The sequence below is a fragment of the Corylus avellana genome, chromosome 5, assembly GCF_965113065.1.
Source record: "Corylus avellana chromosome 5, dhCorAvel1.hap1.2, whole genome shotgun sequence".
NCBI classification, from domain to species: Eukaryota; Viridiplantae; Streptophyta; class Magnoliopsida; order Fagales; family Betulaceae; genus Corylus; species Corylus avellana.
The window spans coordinates 1,856,497-1,870,677 of NC_142494.1; the positions used below are offsets into that span (position 1 = coordinate 1,856,497).

General features: G+C 34.8%; 1 protein-coding gene across 2 annotated transcripts; it reads right to left on the reverse strand.

Moving 5' to 3' along the window:
• Nucleotides 1–6,583: 6,583 nt before the first annotated feature.
• On the reverse strand, nt 6,584–11,398 carry LOC132182298 (Zinc finger C-x8-C-x5-C-x3-H type family protein). Of its 2 annotated transcripts, XM_059595500.2 has the most exons (7): nt 10,978–11,398; nt 10,105–10,271; nt 9,858–9,911; nt 8,901–9,017; nt 8,508–8,819; nt 7,504–7,776; nt 6,584–7,280 (listed from the first exon to the last, which is right to left on the reverse strand). In XM_059595500.2, exons 1-7 carry the CDS (start codon nt 11,039–11,041, stop codon nt 6,924–6,926), a joined length of 1,344 nt encoding a protein of 447 aa, XP_059451483.1. In that variant the 5' UTR covers nt 11,042–11,398; the 3' UTR covers nt 6,584–6,923. The 2 variants fall into 2 exon arrangements, with proteins under 2 accessions (XP_059451483.1, XP_059451484.1); XM_059595501.2 differs by lacking the exon at nt 10,105–10,271 and having other exon boundaries at nt 6,585–7,280; nt 10,978–11,396.
• Nucleotides 11,399–14,181: the final 2,783 nt, after the last annotated feature.

Consider the following 14,181-nt stretch of genomic DNA (forward strand, 5'->3'; position numbering starts at 1 on the left):
ATAAAGTGCTGATGAAAATGAGAGGGTCGTTAGATAAATAATGCGTTCTTCTAGACGGATATGTTGACCTTTGACTCGTTGAAAAAAGAAAGTTTACCCTGCCCAATAAAGCAAAGAGTTTAGTAGGCTATAGGTCTATAGGGTTTGGCCCCCTTGTTATCTAATGACACCTGCCTGCCAATCAAAAATTGGCGATTAAAATTGGCTTGCAATGGAGATAGAGAATTGTTGGCCAAAAACATCCCGGCTTCGTTTCATAAACGATTTTGTTTTGATTTTGGTTCGATAATGTAGCAGGAAGTGATTGATGTGAGAAAAAGTAAGAATGTTTGGTATGGAAAAATGAAAATTTTTTGTTTTGTAGTGCTTTTTTTATTTGAATAATAATAAAAAAATGATTGATATGATATAAAAAGTAAGAGAATATTAAAAAATAAAAAAAGTGTGATGAATAGTGTAGAGCCAAAAACAGGCAAAATTGTTTATCAAACGATGCCCCCATGACTACTTTCCTCGAATGTGTTGTTGTTGTACTTTACTTTACTTTGAAGTCCCCCCTCCCCAATATAATTGTCAATTGGTCAATCTCTCCTCAAATATCACACAACTAGAAGCATTAGAGAGCTAAAAAGTAGAAGTTAAAATTCTTTTTAAACTAATGTGACAAAAATTTTAAAATGAAAAAAATTCTAAACAGTCGGGGGTGTGTAGAATTCTTGCCACATCAGTTTGGCAAGAATTTTGGCTCCTACTCTTTTGCTCTCTAACACTTCTCTTGTAAAAAGAGTTTGCCGGGTTTTCTTTTAACGCACACCTAAATATGCCCTAAATATTTGTTAAAATAGTGATTTAATATTATCTCTTCTTCTTATATCTCTCTTTATATATAAAAATAAAAAGAGTGCCGTTAATAATAAGCGCAACAATCTTTTCATTTATGATCAAAACGATTCACTTTAGTAAAAATTATCTTAAAAAAAAAAAAAAAAAAACCCAAGAATTTACACCTTACACAATACAATATAAGAATTGAATCTAGAAATGATATTTAAGAAAGCAAAATGTTTAGAACTTTGACCTAGCCTGTTAATTAGGTTTTTGGGTCAATCATTGTTTCTTAAGAGTTAATTACAAAAAATATCACATTAACAAAGTGATTACTCTTAAGAAGTGGAAAAAAAAAAAGTTTAGTGTAATCCAACCGCTAGACAAAGACAATTTAGCGTTTTGGTAAACAGTAATTATATACTTTTTATTTATTTATTTATTTATTATTATTATTGGTAAATGGTGATTATATACTTTTTTTCCTCCTAATCATGACCCATAATCACACTGACCAAAGCCCAATAAGTCAAACGGGACCATCGGGTTTCCAGGTAAAAGCAACCCACCGGCCACCGGCTCTTACCAAAAAGCAAAATAAATATAATTTCTTTTTATTAATAAAAAACACGTGAGGCGGCCTTCTCTGACTCTGACTTGACTTGGATTCGTATTTTTGGGTCCATACCCGTCTGCTGTAGACACCCTCGACCAGACCAGCTGTGGCCCAATGGACCAATGCCACGTGTCCACACGAGAGATTTAATTTTGCTTTGCATTTTGGGCCTTTTTGTTTCAACTATGGGCGTGTTGTTTTTTATAAATATTTTTATGAGCTTTTTTTTTTAGGTGGGCTTAATTGAATTTTTGAACTAAATCCGCTTGTAAATTTTATTATGAAAATACAAAAAAATTATTGTGTTTTTTTTTTTTTTTAATTATTCTTTTTGTTATGCCTAGTTGGTATTTTCCGAGGAACAATTAAGATTTACAATGATTACTTATTCAAATTGTTAAATAAAATTTGAGAGATTTCATGTGGGTAATTAATATAAAGGGAAATTTCACTAAAGACCCCTAAACTTTCACCCATTTTGAAATACCTCCTTAAATTTCAAAATCTCTCAATTTAATTTCATAAACTTTCAATTGCTCTCAATTTGAATCATTCCGTCAATTTTAACCGTTAAAAATACAAAAAAGACCAAAATATCCTTCATTTTTGTTTGTTTTTTTTTTAAAATAAAAAAACATTTTGGAATTTGGAATTTTATATAAAAGTTAGGGGTATAAACGTCATGTAACGTTTAAAATTTGACGGAGGGGTCCAAATTGAGAGCAATTAAAAGTTCAGGGAACTAAATTGAAAAATTTTAAAGTTTAAAAAGAATATTTCAAAATAAGTGAAAATTCGAGAGTCTTCAATAAAGTTTCTCCTTCATATAAATCCAGGGGCGGTCGTACGTTGATGATTTGTCCCCCCAAATTACTGAAGATGTCCCCCCAAAACTCTCTCACCAAACAATTCTTCAACAAATTGTCCCATCAAATTTTTTTTATTCTTTTTATCTTCAGCACTCTCTCTCTCACCGGAAAATTCTTAAATTGTCCCCAAAATAATTTTTTATTCCTATTGATTCGCTTTGGCTGAATCCCCATTTTCACCAAAAACAAGAAGGAAAGTCTACCTCAAATCACTGAAGGTGAAGTCAAGCACCCATCACCCAAATGTTTCAAAATCAGCTTCACAGCGCATCAACTTGATCTGGGTATCTGGTTTTTGAAGCCTGCACTTGAACATGAGCAAGAGAGAGAGAGAAGACTCAGATTTGCTTCACTGGCAAAGTCCCTGCCAAGTCCAAGATTACTCAAAAGAAAAATAGGCTTAGAAATCATAAAGAAAGAAGAGGAAGAATGGGAATAAAGAGAGAGAGACAGCAGCTTGCTAAGTCACATGGTGGGGAAATACGAAGAAATGGCAATTACTGGGTATTTGTTTAGGGTATTTGCTGGATTTGGGTATTTCCCGATTCACGCATGGAGAGAGAGAGCCCTTGTCGGAGTGGATTTGGCTTGGCTCAAACTCTCATATTTTCTTTTTTCTTCTAGATAATTTTCACGGCTTTATTTTTTTAATTTTTTTTTTTTTATGAATAATTTTCACGGCTTAGTTGTGAAAGATTAAAATTGACATTTTGACTTATCTAATTTGAGATTTCATAGGATTAAAATTTGGGTTATCTTAATTATTGCTGGTTGTAGCATTGCTTTGGTTTGTCTCATACTCTCATGCTCAGTATTATTGTAGTTGGGAGCCTCATGGCATTTTGTTAGGAGAAACAATTCATGCTTGAAGGTATAATTTTTATTGAATCATATAGATTGTGCTTAGTTTATATTGCTAATACTTTATGCTAATGTGTGTCTGTAATGCCATAAGAGTAAGATTTTGAATAAGTATTTACTGTATTTTGATATTATACAAGTTTTGTATTTAGCTTTCATTGTTGGTTAATTTGATGAGTTTTAATTCATTAATTTATTTGTCATTCTTTCACTTGTTAGTGGTAATAAAAATTATAATAAAAATGACTTGTGATTTACTATGAAATTATATAAGTTCGGTATGTGCTACTATTTTCACGCCCAAGTAAGATAATCACAATTGATATCTCTGGCTTACCCTCTTGATTAGAAAAAAAAAAAAAAAAAAAAAAAAAAAAATTTCGTCTCCCCACACTCAAAATCCTGGTTATACCCCTATATAAATCTCTCACGTTATTTAGAACTTTGGGCAAAAATTATAGTGATCGCAATCCGAACATTGCCCAAGTTCCATATGGCCCCACTGCAATAGGGACAACGTGGGACCACCTGGTCCACCTGGCACACCTGAGAGGGACAATAGCGTAATCAACACCCCATCCAACCACGCACCGTTGCTTCTAACATAAGCCTTTGGTAGCGTAGTACGCATCACCTAAGCTAAGCCGATGATCGTAAGCCTTTTTAGGCTTTGCGAGAAGCGCAAGTTAGCATTAACAAATTAAGACAAACCTTTATTTATTTATTTTGTTGGTTAAAATTTACGCGGGAAAGTGGGTAGTTGGTGACGGTGCGTTGGTTAGAGCTTTTTTTATTTTGCCCAAAAAGATGTGCCGGATGGTAAAGGTTGTTCGCGCCTTGTGAAATCAGGAGGATCCAGCGGCTGAGATTAAGAGAGAGAGAAGAGGGGTCCACAGGTTTTTGATAGCAGTGGGGATGATTAAGTGCACGACAGTGCGTGGGGTCCCGAGGATCAGATCTCAGGATGTGAGAAGGAAAACGCACGCTCCTTCAAATTCACTTTGCGTAATATTTTGGGGAAAATACAACTGATCTCATTCACATTTATTTTCCTTTTATTATTATTATTTTTTTAAGTATTCACACTTATTTTTCTAAATTATCATTTGTGATATTGATGACGATAAATCAGACGAAATCGAGCATATGACAAGCTAGTATATATTTTTAAATTGAAATGATGAAAATACTCTAAAAGTTTACATAATAAATTTACTTAAATATCTTACAATTTTTTTTATAAAAAAAAAAAAAAGTAGAGCCGTGTAGTTACTAACCTCGGTGTGATTGTCAATGGCTCGACAATCCTTAAAGCACTTGAGATACTGCTCACCCCAAATAAATCAGAAGAGTGGCTCTACCACTCTCAATTGATTTAAAGGTGGCCGAATCATCGGGGTGAAGTGGGTTGCCACTCTCTCGATGATTCAATGGTGGCTAAACCACCCTTGAACACTTTGGGGAGGCGGGTAATTCAACCATTATTTTTTTTCAATTTTTTTTTTCATGTTTTTTATTTGGGGCGTATGTTAGTCATTATATATATATATATATATAAAGAGCACATGCATGGTGCATGTTGATTTTTCATTCGAATTTAACGCCCTCAACTTACGAATGGGGGGCTCTTTGCCTATAAATGGTAGCCAGAGGAGGTTAGATATTATAAATGATAGTTTGAAAGACTACGTGTGAATGAGTTATCAATTCAACCTTTTTTTTCGCATTTTTTATTTGTTTGGAGGACATTTAGTCATTATATATATAGAGAGCACATACAAGTCACATGCTCATTTTTGTCGAATTTAACGCCCTCAACTTATGGAGAGATGCTTAATTTTGTCGAATTTAACGCCCTCAACTTATGGAGAGATGCTCAATTTTGTCGAATTTATCGCCCTCAACTTTTGGAGGGAGCTCTTTGCCTATTAATGGTAGTTGGAAAATGTCATGTATCACAAACGATAATTTAAAAGACTAAGAATGAGTTATTTGTTCATAGGCAATAAATATTCACCCTAAATCTTAAACGCAATAGTGGGAGGGAAAACAAAATTCTAAATTCTAAATTCTATGTTTTATTTATTAAAGGGAAAATCAAAATTTCAGCATCAAAACCCTTTTTTTTTTTAATCACTCTTATGCTTTATTTAAAGCAAATAATGAAAACATATTAGACGGACAGGGAATAAGCAAACATAACAAAACTAAAATCGACGCAATTACAACAATGGAGAATTTGTTCTCTTATGGCCCATTACCTATTCAATAGCTTGGTGCTCCCCCACATTAGCCTTATATTAGCACAACATTTAGGTTTTAAAAGCTCAATTATCTACCTATAATTGTTATGGCACACGAACAACGTTTTTTCTTACAAATTTTTTTGACCCAGTTTATTGAATTGATACGTGTTCAAAATACATGTGACTCATATATATTTTTAATTTTCACGTGCATTTATAGCAGAGCATGTAATTCTTACATGCATTTGTAAAATTACACATGAGAATTACATAAAACGTTATAATACATGATACACGTGGCACATTTATACCCACAAAATTTACTGAGGTAATAGGCTACTAATAGCCATGACAGGTTCTTTCACTTACTAAATCCGCTGTACCTGCATTCACAAAACCAACCATTGACATGAGGACTCATCCAAAATCAACTAAGCAACAAAGTTTAACCCCCTAGGAACTTTCCTTATTAATGACACAACTTTACCCTAACTTGGCATGGTAGACGGTAAATTCTCTTTCAAGAAGATAAAAAGGTAATTTGTGTATAGATTTAGATCCCCATGCGTGGCTGTATAACAGGCTTTTCATGGACCGTTCATTTTAAAAATGAATGGCCCCGATCGTGCCCGGCGGCAAAAAAAAAAATGAAAAGAGTTTCGTGGTTGTTTTAGTGGAGACGGCTAAACCACCTAAAATCACATGTATTGGGTGCAACTGGTTTACTTTGGACCGTCCAGATCATGCCAACAAAGCATGAACTAAAAAGAGGCTTGAGGTGGTTTTAGTGGGGCAATCGCCCACAAAAAGGTCATTCGGCCACCCCAAACCGGCCATTTGGGGGTGGCCAAAGTGTGGTACGACCACCTCAATCTGAAGTGTCCTATGTGTATTGAGGCAACTGCACTGCATCCTGTGTACTCATTGGATGACTGCACCGCAATTCCAAAACCTAACTTACTTTGGATGATTGCACTGCAACCTGTGTATTCATACATGGGTTTGTCAAAGCAACCCAACATGCATACTTCATCAGTTCATATATATTTATATACCTAGTGTCTAACAGCTCCTGGTGTATTTTATATCATTTCATTCACATCAGTCGTCAGCAAACAATTGCTGTTCCCTCTTCTAATGAAAAGCAAGAGGTTGTAGGGCTCAAGAATTGCTAAAATTTCACACAACAATCAAAATCAAGCATTCTGCAAAGTGCAAACTCTCATCAACCCAAATGAATATCATCCGAAAAAAAAAAAAAAAAAAAAACAACAACAATTTGGGTGGGTGGGGGGATGGGGTTTGGATTTCTTACAAACTTTCACCTGCACTTTATTCACCACAAAAAATGCCTTCCATGCCCCCCAAGCTTTCAGTCATCATAAAAATCCTATCCCAATCCGCAGAACCGCAGGTGAAAAGGGGGGGCAGGAGGTACACGTAATAAATATCTCCTGGATGTAAGCATAAAAAAGGATGTGACAAATGAGCTAGAGAGGAGTGATGTCAACCAGATTGATCATGTAAAGGTTCTGTTGAAGTTGGAGTAGAGTGTGGTGAAGAACCAGACTGTTCAGGTGAATCCTCTGAAATCCTCGTATCTGATTTATCATGTTTGTTTCTTGCAGCATCATGTTTCTGGACCCAATCAGGAAACTTTGATGATTTAGAAGGGGAAGTCTCAGATGAGTGGGCTGCTGACAAGCTTCTTGGATAATTGAAGAGAGATGAATCAAGCATAGATAGATTAGGGAGGCTCAAAGTATAGTTATAAGGCTGAGCTACAACTGGGTGATCAAATTTGCAAGTTGGGCCATACTTGCAGAGTCCATACATACTGTAGTATGAACATACAGCTTGCCCCTGTACATAGGAGAGCCAGGAGTCAGCCACTGATAGTGTAACAATAGAAAAAGAAAAGAATTAATAGCAACAACAATCACCAATTTATTAAATAGGAAAATGTGAAATTCTTTCAAAAGAACAATTCATTATATATTCCCAATTAATCCAAAGTTCCAAGCAATAATGAATTCTTACACAAACCAACGTCCATGTCATTGTACTAAATAGACGAAAAACTTACAGGTCTCGAGGGAAGGCCAGGCTGGTTTACCACTGATTGTGCAAACCTTTCTTTCGGGTGATGGAACTTGCAATCAGATCCATATTTGCAGGTCCCAGTGTTCATAAAATACCGGCACTCAGGTTGATCGGGCCTCTCAGGAAGATTTGTAGTTGTAGATAGCAAATGCATCTGCCCACTAGAACCTGAGTCACCTAAATTCTTGGAGTTGTATATATAGTTGGAATTCAGAACAGTGGTAGAACCGTTAGGAGACAGAGGGCTCATGTTTCCCTGTGTGAAGATTGAAAACATGATCAAATATTAAAACAAAAAGAAAATTTCAACTCAACTTAACAAACCTTCTCCAGCGTTATTTCTCCCAAAAGAGACAATATGAGATAAGGCCATCTTAAGATATAAAAATATTCAACTTAAGGAGTTTATTTGTTTGTATGTGTATAGGCAAATGATAATTAGGCAACATTTTTTTTTTCCTGGCTATGGCTCCCTGATGTAGGATGATAAATTGTTTGGCTATCTCATAATAACCTCTGCAACCAAAAATCATAACAAGCATTTGTTCTTTACACCTCAATCCCAAAAACAACAGTTTTGGTTTCAATCAACAAGGCCATCCAGCTCACCCAATGAACAGGCAATGGCTAACACTGTAACTACGGCCACAATAACAGAGAAACCATAGGACCAGTTTCCACATTCTTGTGACAAAAGACTAGCCAATGTATCTTAAAAAAGAATGTGAAATAAACATTGCACGGTTGTCAACTATGCTTGGTGACGAATTTGAAACCATTCTTGCAGCATAGCTCCAAAAAGACCACATGAAGCTAAAATCATGGCATTTTTGTTCCAAAACCACTATATGAACTATATGCAGAGGTTGGAAACAGGATCCCAGATTGCATAATAAACAATATAAGATACCTGCTAATGCAAGGTTATTATAAGAACAAAAGAAATTCAAACAACAGTTTGTTCAATTTAAGCGATCATGTACTGACCATGTAAGTGTTCCAGCCTGGTGCAGGTACAACACATTGAGAAGGAGGAAGAACAACAGACATGTAAGGTTGCAGACCTGGCATGCGCGGACCAGATACATATGACATTTTTGGTAACGACCACGCTGGAACTCCACCTACATAAGGTACACCAGATGACGGCACAACTGTTGAGCCCATAGATCCAAAAGCTCCATTTCCAGCTACTGGTAGAACAGTTCCAACTGGTGCAGGCTGTGGATGATGGAACTTGCATGCAACTCCAAACTTACATGATCCAGTTCGCATGTAATAAGGACAAGATTTTTCTTCCTAAGGAAGGATCAAAAGCGATTTTTATTCAATGCAAACAAATCAGTACATAGCACTGAAATGACAGATGCAAGTAAGAACCTGACGCATGGGGAGACCTAAAATGTTGAATGAGACTGGTCCAGCACCATGCCTGTCCCTTGGATGATGATATTTACATGTTGACCCATATTTACAGGTCCCTGTCTTCAGAAAATACTGCAATGCATGTGCGGAAGTGAACAATCATAAACTATGAATGTTGCCATAAAGCAAGATTTCCACCACAAATTCCCAATAGTTAGCATTATCAATGATGGCCAATTCCTATCATATTTACAAATTGCAAATGATAGACTTCAGAGGTAGACTACATTCTTCATATCTTAAAGAAGATTTCAAACAAATATGAAGAACTTCAAGACGATCAAGCATTATCTTTAATAGTCAAAACCATGTCATCTTCGTTTCCATATTAGTGTTACTTGGTAACGCAGAGAACTTTGGACATCATACAGAAAATGTCCACCAAAGAGGACGCATGTGATCATACATAGATAAACATTCCACACTATAGAGATAATAAAGTAAGTGAAAGGAAATTTCAATAATAGAATGCGTGTTTCATGCTGAAATTATTGAAACAAGGAACCAAGTCTACAACTCGTGATAAAACTTATAAAAACAAAAGCACTTGCAACTTTTGGTGTCTGTAATAGATATATTATGTGAGAACACATGGTAATAATCAGAATTTCTGTAGAATAACCTCATCTCATAAAACATGTTGCTTTCCTTTATGTTCAGTAGAGATTCTCACACCAAATTCATGTTTCTCCAAAACTGTCTGCACTTCTATTCTACATACGCAATTCTATTTTATATCAAATCGAATAAATATCTATCCAAAAAAAAAAACCAGATTATGTTCTTGTTTTTAGTACTTCCACACCCATAGATCACACCAAACTGCAAAATTAGCGACACCAATAAAGCATAAATGCGAATTTTCTTGCTCCTCCTTTTATAAGAGCAATGCCAACTAGATGGAAATCATACCCCACAGTCAGGCTGTCCAACTCTTTCTGGGAGTTCTCCACTGTATGGAGCACCCTGCACATAATAATGTAATAGAAAGGCTAAGTCAGTGACATTACCAATAAGAGCACCCTGGACAACTAAGAAGCAGCAGAAAAACAAAGATGATCCTTGTGTGAAAGCGGCAAACAGAATCATTTATGTTCTACAAAATTCAAATAAAACTAAGCTCACTGCATCTAAAATGCAAATCTAAATGCTTTATTACCTGTGAAACATAAGCCGGGTGGTTATAACGACAATTAATTCCATAACCACACAACCCAGTCCTCAAATAATATAGACAGTCAGGTTCACCAGGTCGATCCGGATAGGGAGCCAACTGAGCACCACCACCCTCCTGATTATCATTGATTTTCAACCGCCATAGTGTATCTAAAATAATAAACAAATAACCATATGATCGAGATTGAATCTTCCAAAGACCGAATCTGCATGGCATCAATCACTAAACTTCCCCCAAAAACAATAACCCAAATGTCAACAAACATTAAAAAAAATGGGGCCACCCAACCAAATTTCAAGAGGTTAAAAAATTTTCACCTTATAACTACAATAATAACAACAAAACTAGATTCATTCAAAAGTCTGAAATCACATTTAACTTAAAGGCACAAATTCCACTGTTGAAACAACAAACAACAAGTTTGACTCTTTCAAAGCCTCAACATCCATTGCATCAACCATCAATGCTCTTCAAACTCAAAACCCACATGCCATCAAACAAAATAAACAAGGCAAAAAACCACTTAATCCTAACAATTCCAAAAATTTCTACTCATACATCATATAAGCACAGGAAAAGCCAGAATCTTCCAAACCTCAATATGCATTGTAACGTGGATCAAATTTCACCAAAAATAAAAAGCCACATAGCAACAAACACATAAAACAGAGTAAGAAACACAAAATTCAAACAATTTCCAACTCAAACCATTAACACACACTGCAACTTTGATAACAGTGAGAACAACAACAGTAACAACACCTTGATCAAAACCAAAACATCAAACATATTTCACAAAACCCATAATCAGATCTCTCCATACTCCCCAAAGGGTGCACCAAAATCCAGTACTACCTTCAATGTTATTAGCGGATTGATTATGCGTAGCATTCCTCTGGACTTGCCGGTTATCTGGCATCTGTAGCACAGAGATTGTGTGAACCCCTTCCAACTTTTTTCTCAATTCCTCCAATCAAACCCAGAAAAAATCTCGAATCTTTCACGCAAATCACACCCACGAGTCCCTCAGAAATCACAGAAAGGGTGTGGCTTTGAGAGGATATTGGTGATCAAAGGCTGTGAAATTGAAACGAACAGAAAAACAAAAACAAAAAAAGTTGTTGAAAATTATATATGAAAGTAGAAAAAAAAAAGCACGAAGAGAACCACGTTTTGAAGAATCAATGTGTGAAATCTAAGAAATATATTCCAATTCTGTGTGTTTTTTTTTTTCTTTCTTTTCTTTTCTTTTTCCCCTTTTCCTCTTTTCCTCGGTTTGGAAATTTCTTGGATCTTTGAATGTGAAACCCCGAAAAATAATAAAATAACTATTTATTTGCACTCGTGTACGGATTGTAAATTTTGTGAGTGTGGTGAAATTACTGTTTTGCCCACATCAACTAGGTTGTGATCGTTTATCGTAAAATGTTTTGTCGTTAATTGATTCTGAATAACTTACTCGCAAAGAGGAATGTTGCACGCAAAAGTCAATGTGCCTTAATCATTTTTATTATTTTTTTAATAAAAATGTTAAGCGTCAATATTTTTTCTATATTTGGCTCATCTCATCTTACAAATCAATTATTAGATTTCTGAACCTATATAAACCCTACGTAAGTCAATGATGGATCCCACAAATCTAATAGTTGATCTATTGAATTTGATAAACCTCACAAATTTAATGGGTAATCTATTGAATTTGTAGAAGAATATGAGCTAAATATGAAAAACTTATTGACCTTATAGCATTTCTCTTTTCTTAATGAGGCTAAGAAAACATATTTTTACTTCATCATTATCTTACAATACTAATGTTGCAATTTTAACTAATTTGTATATTTTATATTTATTTTTATATGAGTAACGTTATAAATCACATTTTTATTCTATAATATTGATGTAATAAGTCTAATTAAAAAGTTAGTTGTAACTGTATTGATGTAAGAAGTCTAATTAAAAAGTTAGTTGTAACTGTCAGGTCAGCATTGTAGTATATTTGAGAGAGAAAATTATGATTTCAGTATTACTGTTTTTTTTTTTTTTTTTTTTTTTTTTTGTATTTACATTATAAAATAGTTGTAGCATAAAAATATGTTTTCTAACATTTTTTTTTAAAAAAATTTTCTTACATGATGTTCTAATTTTTTTTTCTTAAAAAAAAATGAAAAAAGAAAAAGTAGAAGATACAAAAACAACAACAAAGGTTATCTTTTATGCTTTAAATGGGTAGATCTTAGAAAAATACAAGTGGTAATGCTACCAAAATGGCAAAATATGTGGTTAAAGTGGCACATATGACTAAATTATTTAAAGCAACTTTAGCATGCCACTCATAAAATCCTAATTATTATTTTAAAATTAAATGAATCAAATTTGATTATCATAAATAAATTAAAATTAGTGGTTAATATGTTATGATTATCTTATGGGTATGATCAATACCCATACCAATCTCTATCTCCGTCCCTGATTTTGCCTCTAGTTTTCATTATAGAGTTACTTAGAAAAATATAAAACATAGAGAATTTTAAGTGAAATATTGGACTTTCATAGAGAATTTTAAACGATTGATTTTATTTTAATATATTAATAGGATGCTTCTACAAGTACTCTTTTTTTAGTGATGTTTTCGTCATACACTCAACGCAATATAAAGTTATGGCGTGGAAATCACTCTTTCCTGATCGTCAAAGTGAGTCAAGGTGAAGGGCGGTGGTAAAATTTGGGCCCTTGGATTTGAATTTATTGCGGGACCCACGTGAAGTTCAGTGAGATCGACTACACGATTCTTTTTTGTTGTGTGAAGGGCATTTGTGTCATCTCGAAATTCTTTTCTTTTTTTGGTTTTTAATTCGTTGGTGTGTTTTAGCATTTGGAGAAATGCGAAAAATCGTCGCCGTCAAAGCGCGCGAAAGAGATTTTTGGGCATGTGAAGGGGAGGGAGGTGGTGACAGCTGGACCGTTGGATGTGAATTTTTCTCAGCAGTATGGGACCCACATCGACCCCCCCCCCAAAAAAAAAAAAAAAAAAGGAATTTTGTCTCCGATTCGCTACTTAGGAGATGGGGGCCCACCATAAAGGACGTGTCAGATTCTCTTTGGGAGATCCAAACGACCCCGTTGTGAGCAAATCTCCTCAGCTTTTTGACATTTCCAAATGCAAACAAATTCTCAATGCAAAATGGGCTCATGAGGGTTGGTTTGGTAATGCTTTTTATAGTGTATTTTTTTTTTTTTTTTGTTTTATTGTTGCGATAAAACATAAAATGGTGATAATTGTTTTGTATTGTTTGTTAATAAATTTATATATATATTTTATAAAAAAAATAAAAAATATCTTAAAAAGTGTATATATATATAAGTGATATTTTTTGAGGTGATATATATATAAGTGAGATTGTATTAATAAAAAATAAAAAATAAAAAGATAATACAAAGGAGGGGTGGACAGTAAAGCACTCTAATAAAAAAATATAATATAAACATCGTACTAAAAGATAAAACCTAACAATGTATGAAATAGGTCAAATAAATGGTTCGACCTAATTTTGTGACACAGTCAAAGAAAGAGGCCATCCAAAACGGAGTAATATTGTTTGCTTTGCAATTTTTTGCACTTTGGATGTGAGCACAACCTGAAGACTTTAAGCTCTACATTAATCATTTAATTACTACTAAAATCAAACATTTAATTTCAAATTAACACAAGTAGTACTTTCAACCGTTACACTGTTCTCCGGCCCTTCTTTGCTTCCCCTTGCCGGCGTTTTCTCGGGTCTGTAGAGGTTTGGAGATCTAGTTTTTCCAAGGCTAGATTTGTAAGCCTCCGTCCGCCCTGCCCACAGACGCTTCCCCCCTTCGTGCTCCTGGACATCCCCGCTCACTGCGGTTCTCTTCCGCGTCTCCATCTGGCCTCCACACGCTGACGCGTGGAGTCCCCTTCCCAGCACCTAGCCTCTCGAACTCACAGCTCCACCACCATCCTCAGTCACTGCTGTTGTATTTTGGTCTTTTATTGTTTTTTCTTTTTTTCTTTTTTTTTTCTTTTTTTTATTTATG

What these genes read in the sequence shown, in the direction of transcription:
- LOC132182298 (XM_059595500.2), bottom strand. Translation starts at nt 11,041, where the DNA reads ATGCCAGATAACCGGCAAGTCCAGAGGAATGCTACGCATAATCAATCC. An exon ending in ACCCGGCTTATGTTTCACAG is followed by an intron (nt 9,912 to 10,104) that starts GTAATAAAGCAT and finishes TATTATGTGCAG; the next exon opens with GGTGCTCCATACAGTGGAGA. An exon ending in TTGGACAGCCTGACTGTGGG is followed by an intron (nt 9,018 to 9,857) that starts GTATGATTTCCA and finishes CATGCATTGCAG; the next exon opens with TATTTTCTGAAGACAGGGAC.